This window comes from Cebus imitator, unplaced genomic scaffold (genome assembly GCF_001604975.1).
Source record: "Cebus imitator isolate Cc_AM_T3 unplaced genomic scaffold, Cebus_imitator-1.0 Scaffold103, whole genome shotgun sequence".
NCBI lineage: Eukaryota > Metazoa > Chordata > Mammalia > Primates > Cebidae > Cebus > Cebus imitator.
This window is the reverse complement of record NW_016107418.1, coordinates 2,988,764-3,002,335: the sequence shown is the minus strand read 5'-3', so window position 1 is coordinate 3,002,335 and position 13,572 is coordinate 2,988,764. Positions and strand designations below refer to the sequence as shown.

The 13,572-nt window shown below is 35.4% G+C and overlaps 1 protein-coding gene across 1 annotated transcript in view; it reads left to right on the top strand.

The window, feature by feature from the left end:
• PAN3 (poly(A) specific ribonuclease subunit PAN3) overlaps window positions 1–13,572 on the top strand; it is a 161,306-nt gene that overhangs the window by 123,845 nt on the left and 23,889 nt on the right. The window contains exons 8-14 of the mRNA XM_017537465.2: window positions 610–714; window positions 1,529–1,586; window positions 7,052–7,213; window positions 7,426–7,542; window positions 7,631–7,732; window positions 11,807–11,972; window positions 13,098–13,188. Of these exons, the coding sequence (XP_017392954.1) occupies window positions 610–714; window positions 1,529–1,586; window positions 7,052–7,213; window positions 7,426–7,542; window positions 7,631–7,732; window positions 11,807–11,972; window positions 13,098–13,188 (801 nt within the window). The remainder of the gene's footprint in view (window positions 1–609; window positions 715–1,528; window positions 1,587–7,051; window positions 7,214–7,425; window positions 7,543–7,630; window positions 7,733–11,806; window positions 11,973–13,097; window positions 13,189–13,572) is intronic.

The following is a 13,572-nucleotide window of genomic DNA, read 5'->3' as shown; positions in this document are numbered from 1 at the left end:
CCTCCTGAGTTCAAGCAATTCTCCTGCCTCAGCCTCCTGAATATCTGGGATTACAGGCGCCCGCCACCATGCCCAGCTAATTTTTGTATTTTTAGTAGAGATGAGGTTTTACCATGTTGGCCAGGCTGGCTCATTAGATTTTTAATTGGTTATTAAAATATTATTTTTAATATGAATTTCTTTAGAAAATATTCTATAACAGCTATTCTCTGAAGTTTTTACTTAAATATTATTTAAAGATATAAAATTTATTAAAATTTATTGCTATTATGTAAAGATTAAAAATTTTATCAAAGCAATGATGAAGCTTATCAATTATGAAAAATTAGTGAGGCCAGGCATGGTGGCTCACACCTGTAATCCCAGCCCTTTGGGAGGCCAAGGCTGGTGGATCACCTGAGGTCAGGAATTCAAGACCAGCCTGGCCAACATGGCGAAACCCTGTCTCTACAAAAATACAAAAATTAGCTGGGCATGATGGCTGGTGCCTTTAATCCCAGCTACTACGGAGGCTGAGTCGGGAAAATTGCGTGAGTCTGGGCGACAGAGCAAGATTTCATCTTAAAAAGAAAAATTAGTGATTACATTTACCCCTTCCTACCTTTTTAGGTGTTTCCAAACTATCATATTTATCCTCCAACTGCACCTCACGTTGCTTATATGCAACCGAAAGCAAATGCACCTTCCTTCTTCATGGCTGATGAACTCCGACAGGTATGCTTTCAGAATTCATAGTAGGAAAACTTAACGTCTCCGTGCTTTACTGAACAGAGGAAAGAACAGAGCTCTTTTCAGATCGTATTATTTAATCAAATATTCTGTAGTAAAGCACACCGAATTTAGAAATTTTAATTGGTATATTTAAGGAAACCTGACTTTTAAAAATTTTTCAAATAAATTATGTGTTAGGATATAAAATATAGAATAGCTATTTAAATGGGTCACTGTTCTGTATCTCATATTATTTCTGTTGAAAGGGCTCTTTGAAGTATATAAATAATTTAAATAGTTTCTAACAGTATTTTTCTAATAGGCATAGGTTAAAAATAAGTCTTTTGGCCCAGAAAATAACTTTAAGAGAGCTCAATTTTTTAAAAGTATGTTTTATGAAAGCTTTTTGTTTTGTTTAATTTTTGGTTAAGAGCTAGTTATTTGATATTTATAATTTCACTTTACACTCAGATTCTCAGAAATATTTTTGTTTCACAAAAGTGAATTCTACCAGTATAATGTTTTTTAAATTAATTATGACCAGCTTACTAGTAGACCTTGAAATTTCAGCCACAGCGTTAGTCTTGCATTTTGGGTAGCACAGCCACCTAAACCCAGTCTTAATTATGGGCAAGTCTAAGTCTATCTGGGCCTGGAGTTCAGACATCTTACCATGTTTAGGAATGTTGTTTCATGATTTTAATATTAAAAAGTACACATGCCAAAAATATTAATACTTAGATTATTTAGTTATTATAGGAAATCCAGGTTTCAGAATCTGTATTTAAATAAAAATATACTTATTTCTGTTTCATAGGAGCTGATCAACAGACATTTAATAACAATGGCTCAGATTGATCAAGCAGATATGCCAGGTAAAATGCAAGTAGATTCTTCCTTTCATTTAAAGACTGTTGTGATTCTTATATAGTAGTACATGTTTTTATGCATTATTAAAAAGAGTTCCAGGCTGGGTGTGGTAGCTCATGCCTGTAATCCTAGCAGTTTGGGAGGCTGAGGTGGGTGGATTGCTTGAGCCCAGAAGTTTTAGACTAGCCTGAGCGAAATAGTCGGAACCTGTCTCTACAAAAAATAAATTCGCGGGGCATGGTGGTGCACATTTGTAGTCCCAACTACTCAGGAGGCTGAGGCAGGAGCGTCACTTGAGCCCTGAAGGTCAAGACAGCAGTGAGCTGACTATAACCACCCCACTGCACTCTAGCCTAGGTGACAGAGTGAGACCCTGTCTCCAGAAAAAAAAAACAGTCCCAAGAATCTACTAATCATTTAGTTTATTTCTGTTAATTCTATGTATGACAGTATTCTAGTTCACAGAAAATGCATATAGTTTTAGAATTCATGGTGAGTTATTTTACTCTGCACTGGAATATTTTTTATCTCTTGAAACTTAATGAAGTATAGGTTCTTAAGCAGGAGAGGATGGTAATTATTATTACCATTTGTGAGACTACTCTGTGCCAGACAGCATACTAATTAAATACTTTACATGTCTTACTTTATTCCTCACAAACATCCTGTGACATTGTGATTATCATTTCCATTTTACATATGAGTAATACTGAAGTTGACAGGTTAAGTAACTTTACCTTTAGGTCCAATGGCTAGTAAATAGCTGACTGGTTCCAGACTTAAACCTAGGTTTTTCTGATGATACCACAATATTTCTTAAAGTGTATTAAAATATCTTTCCTTAGCTTACTCTGTATAAATGAAATATGATATAATTTAGTAAAATTTTAGAAATAATATAGTAGGAATACATTTGTCATAGAGATAATCTCAAAACACCTGGTTGTAATCAGGCATTCAGCATAGTCAGTGTGTTGTCTTGATTGCTAAGGAATTAAATATATCTGGCTGTTAATGTCTTAACACTGATCTTTCCAGGTGAGGTGGGAAGGAACTTACTTGTCATAACCTTTGAAATATTCATCTTGGAATTTTTCTTAACTGTTAACACTGTATTTGAGGCTTTAGCCAGGTTTTGCAAAAGTTTATAAAGAAAAAAAAAGGAAAGGCATAATGACTAGAAAGGAGAAAATAAACCTACCACCTATAAGTCATGTGACTGCATATTAGACATTCTGTGAAATAACAAACTGTAGAAAATGACTGGATATAAGATTAATACATCAGTTGCATTTCTGTGAGCTAGTACTCAGTTAATTTCAAAATATAATTAAAAGCAAATTGCTATTTAAAATGGTTTTGCAATATCAATGTGTAGGAGTAAACACAACAAAAGATAGGTAAGATTTCAGCACAGGAGATTTATTAAGAAGTATTAAATAAAATGAAATACTCTAGATTAGTAGAGATTACTCATGACTAGGGAGACAGAACAAGTAAGATGTGAATTTTTCTAAATTGATCTAAAAATTCAGTAGAATTCCAATCAAAGCATAACTTCCAGTAAGATCTTTTCATGAAGTATGATAAAATGTATCAAAGATTGAAGGGCCAAGACCATCCAAGGCACTTTGAAGAATATGGTTATGATTTATGTTCATATGAAGAATTTGTGTATTAGGGAAGGAGAGGTTTGATTTGAGTCTGCAGTAACTAAAACAATGTGCTGATGGCACAGGGTTAGACAGATTGATTAATGGAACAGATTACAGAGAGCCCAGACAAATTCTGTGATAAAGGTGGCAACTCAGTGGGGGAAAGGAAAACATTGCAAAAATGTTTTTTGGTTCTTTAATTAAAAAAATAAACTTTTTTTGAGGCAACGTCTTGGCACTGTCACACAGGCTGGAGTACAGTGGTGTGATCATGGCTCACTGCAACCTCCGCCTCCTGAGCTCAAGCAATCCTCCCACCTCAGCCCCCCAGGTAGCTAGGACTACAGGTGTACACTACAACACCCGGCTAATTTTATGTATTTTGTAGAGACGGTTTCACCATGTTGCCCAGGCGGGTCTCGAACTCCTAGAATCAAGTAATCCTCCTGCCTCTGCCTCCCGGAGTGTTGGGATTACAGATATGAGCCGCCATGCCCAGCCACAAAAGTGGTTTTCTATATTGACAAGATAAAATTGGATCATTATCTCAGGCCACATTAAAAAGTCAACTTCAAATAGATTAAGAACTTAACACGTGTAAGACAGAACTCTGAAACTCTTACTGTAAAATATAAATGAATGTCTTTTATCTACTTTTAAAATACTTTTAAAAATAAAAATTAATTTTATCTACCTTTGCAGCGATGATAAAATATTTAAAATATTTGCCAGGGGCGGTGGCTCACGCCTGTAATCTCAGCACTTTGGGAGACCAATTCGGGCAGATCACCAGAGGTCAGGAGTTCAAGACCAGCTTGACCAATAGGCTACTTGGGAAGCTGAGGCAGGAGAATCGCTTTAACCTGGGAGGCGGAGGTTGCAAGGAGCCAAGATCGCACCATTGCACTCCAGCCTGGGCAACAAAAGTGAAACTCCATCTCAAAAAAAAAAAAAAAACAGTAAAATATTTTTGTCACATTCTCTTTCAGATATCCATGAGTGCTTTACATCGTTCTTCAGTATGCACACAATTTTCACTCAGACATTTTCAAACACCGCCATATGTTTCTGACTATCCCTTCACACTTAACATTTGTTTGCATTACAGTTCACCCATTTGTCACTTGATAGTATAATTATTCTTCCAGTATCTGGCATCATGAATTACAGTGCAATCAACATAGTCATCTACTTAGTTTTTTCTTCTGTAGGAAGTATTTTTTTCCTTAGAAGAAATACTTTACGTATTCCTAAACTGATCTATAGATTTAGTGTAATTCAGAAATACTTTTATAAGTATAAAAAATGTAAATAATTGATAAGTTGATGCTAATTTAAAAATACATTAGAAAAGAAAAGAGTGCCAGGTGCAGTGGTTCACACCTGTAATCCCAGCACTTTGGGAGGCCAAGGTGGGCAAATCAGTTGAGGCCTGGGCAACATAGCAAAACCCTATTTCTACTAAAAATACAAAAATTAGCCAGGTGTGTTGGCATGCTACACAGGAAGCTGAGGCACGAGGCTGGCTTGAACCTGCGAGGCAGAGATTGCAGTGAGATTGTGCCACTGTACTCCGTGAGTGACAGAGCGAGACTATCTCCAAGAAAACAAAAGAGAGAAAAATGTAAAGTAGAAATGGTTTTAATGCTTAGAACATAGAACCAAATTGCTTCCCAAAGGAAACACCATTGTCAGTTAAACACCATTGATTTATAAGTTGTAATAATTTACTAGCAACCCCATAGCAAACGAGCGCCTAATATCCTTGGTAATTGCTCTGGTCTTTGTATTTTCATAGTGTTTTAGCTGTCAAAGTGTGATTCCTTAACCAGCGGCCTCATTTTCATTGACTTTTAGTAACTTGTTAGAATTGTAAGTTCTTGGATCCCACTTCTGACTGTATCAGAAACTTGGGAACTGGGACCCCACAAACCATGTTTTAATAAGGCTTTAGGCGATTCTGACAGGTGCTGAAGTTTAAGAACCAGTGCCATGGAGAATTATATTTTTTAAATGGTGACTTTACCTCTTACATGTTTTATATAAATTTGTGTTCTTTATTTTTCTCTAAGCCTCTTGAGGGTAAGAACGTATATTTCTTTAGGTTCATAGTACATAGTAGGTGCTCAGCATTTACTGATTTGAAATTAATCCAGTATTAAGTGCTCCTTAATGAATGAAATAGCTGGAAAACAAAATTTATCTAGCATTTGACTTCCTTATGGACATTATATCGATCATTCAAATAAGACCTAGGTAAATGGGCTGGGCTCGGTGGCTCACGCCTATAATCCCAGCACTTTGGGAGGCCGAGGTGGGTGGATCACAAGGTCAAGAGATCGAAACCATCCTAGCCAACATGGTGAAACCCCGTCTCTACTAAAATACAAAAATTAGCTGGGCATGGTGGTGAGCGTCTCTAGTCCCAGCTACTTGGGAGGGTGAGGCAGGAGAATTGCTTGAACCCGGGAGGCTGAGGTTGCAGTGAGCCGAGATCACGCCACTGCACTTTAGCCTGGCGCCTAGCGACACAGGAAGACTCTGTCTCAAAAAAAAAAAAAAAAACCCAGGTAAATGTGCAAAAGTAAAACTTATAGCTATATTCACTTGTGTGTACTCTTCCGTTGTGCTGCTTTTATTTTATTTTATTTATTTAAGAGATAAGGCCTTAAATGCTGCCCAGGCTGAATTCAAACTCCTGGGTTCAAGTGATTCTGCTGCCTCAGCCTCCTGAGTAGCTAGGATTATAGTTACATGCCATGACACATGGCAGTATACTGCCTTTATTTAAGTAGAACCTACCACTTGATGACATTTAATCATTCTACATTTGTTTTTCATTATGGCCCAAATGCCATGTGGAGATTATGACTACAGAATCAAAAAGTCCTGGGTTTGCATCCCACCCCTCTCTCAGCTATGCAGTCTTTATTATCCTTATTCGTGAAATAGGAAATTCTACCTCATGGGATTGTTGTGACAACTAAAAGATAAGAGCATAAAATATTTGGCAAATGCAGAGAAAGGATCATTTTGAACCTGTCTTCTGGAATTAGTTTTTTAACAGGGTTTTATCTGTGTTTCTTACCAGTCAGAGGTCAAAAATTATCAGTTGTTTTCTTTGTAGGTCTTTTTTTTTTTTTTCTTTTTTTTAAACAGACATAATCCCATGTTTTAGAAATAGTGTTATATTGTAAAACATTTGGCAAATATAAAATAGTGTAAAGGAAAGAATAATAATCCTCCCATTAAAAAGTTACCATTCTTACCATCTGCTATATTTTCTTCTAGTTGGCTTACTATGGCTGTAGTACATGTTGGGTTATCTTCTGTTAACTTAAAATATTGTGAGCATTCCTAAGTCATTCAAGACAGTTAACAGAATGAAAGTGTAGGTTGGTGTTCAGTTGGAAAACATGATTGTATTTGAAGCATTAAAAAAATACATGTCTTTTTGGATTATAAACCTGATAACATGTTTGCTTTAGAAAAATTTAATTATCTCTAAATGATAAGTCAAATTGTTTATAAAAATTATTTCTGAGAAACAAATTTGTATAGCACTATGAAAGGAAATGTTTTTGAATGTATGAACTTTAGTTGTTCTTTGGTTATTTTATTATATAATGCCTATTTTTATTGATACTGGAGCCAGTTTGTCTTAAGAAATTGTTATACATGTTTACACTATTCTATAATACATGAGCTCACTGCAATACACAAGGGGTTTATAGTAGATATGATTTCTTCCATATTTTTGAGAAAGATTTATGAATGTCTGTATTTTCAAGTCATCTTTCTATGAATTATTCTAGCAGTTCCTACAGAGGTTGACAGCTACCATAGCCTATTTCCTCTAGAACCACTGCCACCTCCCAACCGGATACAGAAATCAAGTAATTTTGGGTATATTACATCTTGCTACAAAGCTGTAAATAGCAAAGATGATCTGCCATATTGCCTTCGGAGGATACATGGTAAGGAAAATACATTATTTTTTTTTATAATCATATCATTGAGGCTAGGATTATTCAAACCTTCTTGAATATATTATTATATGAATTAAAATTTTTATTTGGAAATTAATACCTCCTAAGCAATGTATAACGTGGCATTTTCTTTCCATTTCTGATGGAATGCAAAGGACATGTCACTTAGAGTTTATTGTAGAAGAAAAATTGTCTTTCAGGTTTCCGTCTTGTTAACACAAAGTGCATGGTGTTGGTTGATATGTGGAAGAAAATACAGCATTCAAATATCGTAACTTTGCGTGAAGTATTTACCACTAAAGCATTTGCCGAGCCCTGTGAGTAACTTGTAATTTCTCCTTCTGCTGGTGAGCTTCATTATTTGAAGCCAGCTTTCAGTAATGATTGTTTGTGTTTTATTTTAAGCTCTTGTGTTTGCATATGATTTCCATGCTGGTGGAGAAACTATGATGAGCAGACACTTTAATGACCCTAATGCTGATGCCTATTTCACCAAGAGAAAGTGGGGTAAGAAAAAGATGCAAGCAGACTGTATTTTGACAAATGCTTTTGCTCTGTGGAAGAGTAGTTTTCTGTTTTAAAATACATATAATTGGCTGGGAGCGGTGGCTTACGCCTATAATCCCGGCACTTTGGGAGGCCAAGGCGGGCAGATTACCTGAGGTCAGGAGTTCAAGACCAGCCTGACCAACATGGAGAAACCCCATCTCTACTAAAAATATAAAATTAACCGGCCTTGGTGGCAAATGCCTGTAATCCCAGCTATTTGGGAGGCTGTGGCAGGAGAATTGCTTGAACGTGTGAGGGGGAGGTTATGGTGAGCTGAGATCTTGCCACTACACTCAGCCTGGGCAACAAGAGCGAAACTCTGTCTCAAAAAAATAAAAAAATATATAATTTATCCCTGTAATCATTTGACTTAAAGATTGTTTTGTATTAGTCCGTTTTCATGTTCTTGATAAAGACATACCTGAGACTGGGCAATTTACAAAGGAAAGGGGTTTAATGAACTTAGAGTTTCACTTGGCTAGGGAGGCCTCACAATCATGGCAAAAGGTGAAAGGCACGTCTCACATGGTGACAGACAAGAGAAGAGAATGAGAGCCAAGTAAAAGGGATTTCCCCTTATAAAACCATCAGATCTCATGAGACTTACTACCACGAGAACATTATGGGGGAAACTGCCCCCATGATTCAGTTATATCCTACCTGGTCCCTCCTACAACGTGTGGGAATTATGGGAGCTACAATTCAAGATGAGATTTGGGTGAGGGCACAGACAAACCACAGCACATTTTAAAAAGAAATACATCAAAGAAATGGAGTTGATGGGCAAGAAGTTAGGAAATAATGTATTTTGCACATTTACTAAGATAAGATAGATTTTATTAAGACTCACATAGATATCAGATGTTTAAATAACTAGATATGTGTTAAAATTGTTTTTCTCTTTGAAATGTTTTTCTTTTAAAAATATAATGCTTTTCTTAATAATATAAATAATATCTTTAAAAATTTAAATATTTTTAAATATTTAATATTTTTAAATATTATATTTAAATAATATATTTAAATTATATCTAAATATAAATAATATCTTTAAAAAATATAATGCTTTTCTTCAAAAATTCAGTAGTTTAAAAATGGTCTCTATGGCTTCATTGCCAAAGTATAACCGTTATGAATCTTTTAGTATATTTCTTTCCAGTTTTGCCTTTTTTTTTTTGTCTCCTTTTGCGTTATTTTGTTTTTGTTTTAACATTTTATATCATATTACATCTTTCTTTAAGTATTTACCCCTAATTTTTATATTCTCTCAACATAATTTCCTTTTTTTTTTTGAGATGAAGTCTCTCTCTGTCATCAGGCTGGAGTGCATTGGCACAATGTCGGCTCACTGCAACCTCTGCCTCTCTGTTCAAGCGATTCTCCTGCTTCACCCTCCCGAGTAGCTGGAACTACAGGCGTGCGCCACCACACCCAGCTAATTTTTTGCATTTTTAGTAGAGACGGGGTTTCACCATGTTGGCCATGATGATCTCTATCTGTTGACCTCGTAATCTGCCTGCCTCCACCTCCCAAAGTGCTGGGATTACAGGCATGAGCCACTGTACCTGACCTCTCAACATAATTTAAGGATTCGTAGTATGACTATATTATCCTTTATGAAATTATTTCCCTAAACAAATACTTTTGTTTAAAGGTTGGATTCCATGTTCCTTAAGTTTTCAAAATGGAGTTTTAAGTAACTTTTACTTAAACATGAAATATTTTCTTTTTTGTCTCTTTCTAATATATACTTGAAGAATTGTTTAATCATTGAGATTTTGCAAACCAACCAGAATACTTGAATTCTAACAAATGTATATTAAAGGGTAAATGATTTCTGAGAAAAAGTAAATCCATTTTGAGATGTCTTCATTAATTTATATATTTGGGGAAGGTCTCAGTCTCTGGGGCAAGAAAGAAGCATCACGTTATTATACATTTTAATCTTTTAAAGATTCTTTTCAAGTCAAGATTGCTTGACTTGAAAATTAAAGAGGAAGGGGGAAAGATTTGAGTCCACATTCTAGAATCTTTCAGATTTCAACTCCTTTAAAAACTCTATAGACAAAAATATATTATTTCTGTTTACTTGTTACTTCGCTTTTTGCATTCTGACAGTTGAAAAAGAAAGTTGTGGTTACATGACTGTTTCACATTTAAAATCTGGTCATAAAGAGTGTGGTCAATTTTTTCCTTTTGCTATGTAATCTGTAGACACACGCGTAATTTGTGGAAGGGGATGTGGTACAACTTTTCTTGTAGATGACTATAGTTGTTGCTCAAATTTGTTTTGGTAATAACACCTGTGAAATGACTGTTGGCTTTAATTTATGACTGTGTTTCTCAACCTCCGCACTACTGACATTTTGGGCTGGATAATTATTTTTGTGGGGCTGTCTTGTGCATTTCAGAATGTTTATAGTGGCTTCTTCTGACTGGAGGGCCTGGCTTCTGCCTACTGAATGCCAGGATCAATCCCCTCCACCCCAATTGTAACACCAGAAATATCTCCAGACGTTGTGAAATACTGGAGTGGTTTCTGTTGAGAACTGATCTTTTATAGCATTCTTTTCCAGTAATTTTTATCCTAATTATTCTGTTTTTGGTGTTCACTGATTAACATTACTTTTTCATAGAAAGTAGTCCTTTTTTCTAGTATTTTAAAGTCTTGTTTGAATAGTCGTAACTTCCCTAACCATACCATACCTGCATGATAGTCTACTGTTTTCTTTTACTATGTAATTTATTATCTTGTTGCAAATGAAAAAAATAGCAGAGCATAAAAAATATACTTATTTAGAAGATGAGAAGAATAGCATACCATATAGGGGTTGACAGGAGATTCAGAATGAGTCTATATGAGTAAAACAACTAGAACAGAATCTGGTACACAGTAAGCACTATATGTTTGCTGTGAGCACTCTGTTTTCTTACTACTACATTTATTAAATAGTTTTATTCAAACTCTTCATAGACATTTTTGATATTGTCTTGGCATTTGTTACCAGTGCCTTTTTTGTGTCATCTCTCTTATTTCCAGAGTGTCTTATCTTTAGTTCTATCCAAATTGAGAGAAAATTATTTTTGAACCTTATATGTGCTTCTTAGTGAAAATTTTATTCCAAGCCATAAGTACATATTTACTATTTATTATAAATACATAATCATTTAATTTTGTTGCTTTTTATAACTGATTCACAAAAGGTTGTTTTACAACAATATGAATATAAGGTTGGCATGTCATAGCAGCTCACTCCTGTAGTCTCAGCACTTTGGGAGGCAGAGGCAGATGGATCGCTTGAGCCCAGGAGTTAGAGATCAGCCTGGTCGCAACATAGCAAAACTGTATCTACAAAGAAAAAATAAAAAAGAATGTAAGGTCATATTCCTTGGAATAATTACAAAATCTTGATTAAATTTATATGTCTCCTTTTCTACTGATTTACAGTATATTAATAATGACCTAGAAAATATTATTTAAAAGCACTTAATGAGTTTACACCTGTGTACTAGAAGGGGGTAAGCAGTGTAAGGAAAGTAAACATTCAACATAAGTGATGGTAGAGACTTTTATTTCCATCAAGCCACACAATGAACAACAGCTGTCACATCCCTAAGCAATAATACAGGATAGGATTAGCCAGCCACATTTTAAGTAGAATAACCTCTACAGTTTATGTTTTTATATTCATTTGGTTAACAATTAAATATAAATTCTTTCTTTAAATAATTTTTATTTTTCAATAATTATGTGGTTACAGAAAAGAATATTTCAGTGAGAGTTCTGCTGGTAACAATATAAGAGGCATAATCTCGGACAGGAACCTTTGGGCAATGGACTAAACTTAAAATACACACACACACACACACATACACACATGGGCGCGCGCACACACACACACACACACACATAAAAATTGACATGTTGTGCCATGAGTGTACATGACTTGTCTTTTGTAATTTTGGTTTTAATATTTTAGTCTTTTAGTTGATTACTTAAGATATCATATTTTGGATTTCTTTGCTGTATAGGTCAGCATGATGGACCACTGCCCAGGCAGCATGCTGGATTATTGCCAGAATCTCTTATTTGGGCATATATTGTCCAACTAAGCTCTGCGTTGCGTACCATTCACACAGCAGGTTTGGCATGTCGAGTTATGGATCCAACAAAGATTCTGATTACTGGCAAAACAAGGTACTAGCATTCTGAGTTTTGGCTTTTATTGAGCATCTTACAGTGCACAGCTTAGTAAACAAAATGTGATGATTTGTTTTAATTCTGCCTTTTCATATATTCCATCCAGAAGAACTTCTGTGACTTTGAATCCATTTGTAAGCTTTTAAAAAGAAAAAAAAAAAAGTTGAACTCTGAATCAAATACCTGATTATTAACCAAAAACATTGGGAAAGGTCAGAGAAGTATATGTGTTAGGGTTAGGGGAATACAAAAATAATGTCACTACCACTTTTCCTTTCTATATAGCACCATGGTTCACAAATTCTAGCATGAATCAGAATTGCCTGGAGGACTTAAAAGACACAGATTGCTGGGCCATACTCCCAGAGTTTTTCATTCATAAATCTGCACTGGGGACTAAGAATTTGCATTTTTAACAAGTTTCTAGGTGTTGCCGTTGCTGCTTTTGAGTCACATGCTTTGAGAACAACTGGTACAGTAATCAGTCTTGTCTTCATCTGAGTTTTGAGTTGCTGTAATTTTGAGATTGCCTTGGGCTGCATCGTATAAAGAGCTGAATATCTGGTACCAGGTTATCTAAGTTTATATCCTGGCTTTGATAGTTACTATCAATATGCCATTGAACAAGTTAATTCTTCAGATTGTGTTTCGATAACCTTATTAGACAAGTATACTACTAATTCCATTCTCCTTATTTATGAGGCACCCCTCATAAGGTTAATGACAGATTTAAATGAGTCACTACATATAAAATGCTTGGAACAGTGCCTGGTACATCTTTTGCAAGTGTTAGAAAGCTAACTAGTTCTCCTTTATGAGTAACTAATAAACAGCTTGGAATGGTGAAAAGGACACTGACTTGTTAGTCAAGAGATGTGAGTTATAGTTCTGGCTTCATCAGTTTCTGACTTTTACAATTATAGGTATATCACCTGATATCTCTGAGCCTTAATTTTCCCATATCTAAACTGGTGGTTGGTGGAGGTGGTGTGGGGAGGGGTGGAAGTTAAACTCAGTTCTGAGAGCCTTCCTAACATTTTGGGAAATGTTACTTTTCCATGAATATGTAATTTTTCAAAAACTTATTTTAATTCTTTTCTTTAAATTATCTGGTCCTTAAAGGTTGCGAGTAAATTGTGTTGGAGTTTTTGATGTTTTAACATTTGATAACAGTCAAAATAATAATCCATTGGCATTAATGGCCCAGTACCAGGTGAGTAAGAATTAACAGGGATATTTGCTTGTCTTCCTTTTTTAAGGCTTGTTTTCCTTTATTAAAGACAAATTTTGTTTAAAGTATTTCAGTGTTTTAAGCCTAGATTTCAATTGATTTTGGGGTGGTCTCTATGCAGACTTTGAGCATGTATTTCCCCTTTCCTCCCCACCCTCTCTTTTCTTCCTTTCCTTTCCGCTCTCTATTTCTTTCTCTCCCTTTTCCTTTTTTTTCCTTTTTCTTCTGTCTTGCTCTGTCACCTGCGCTGGAGTGCAGCCAGCTCACTGCAGCTTTTGAACTGGGCTCAAGCAATCCTCCTGCCTCAGCCTCCCACATACCTGGGACTACAGATGTGCACTACTGTGCCTGGCTAAATTTTTTTTT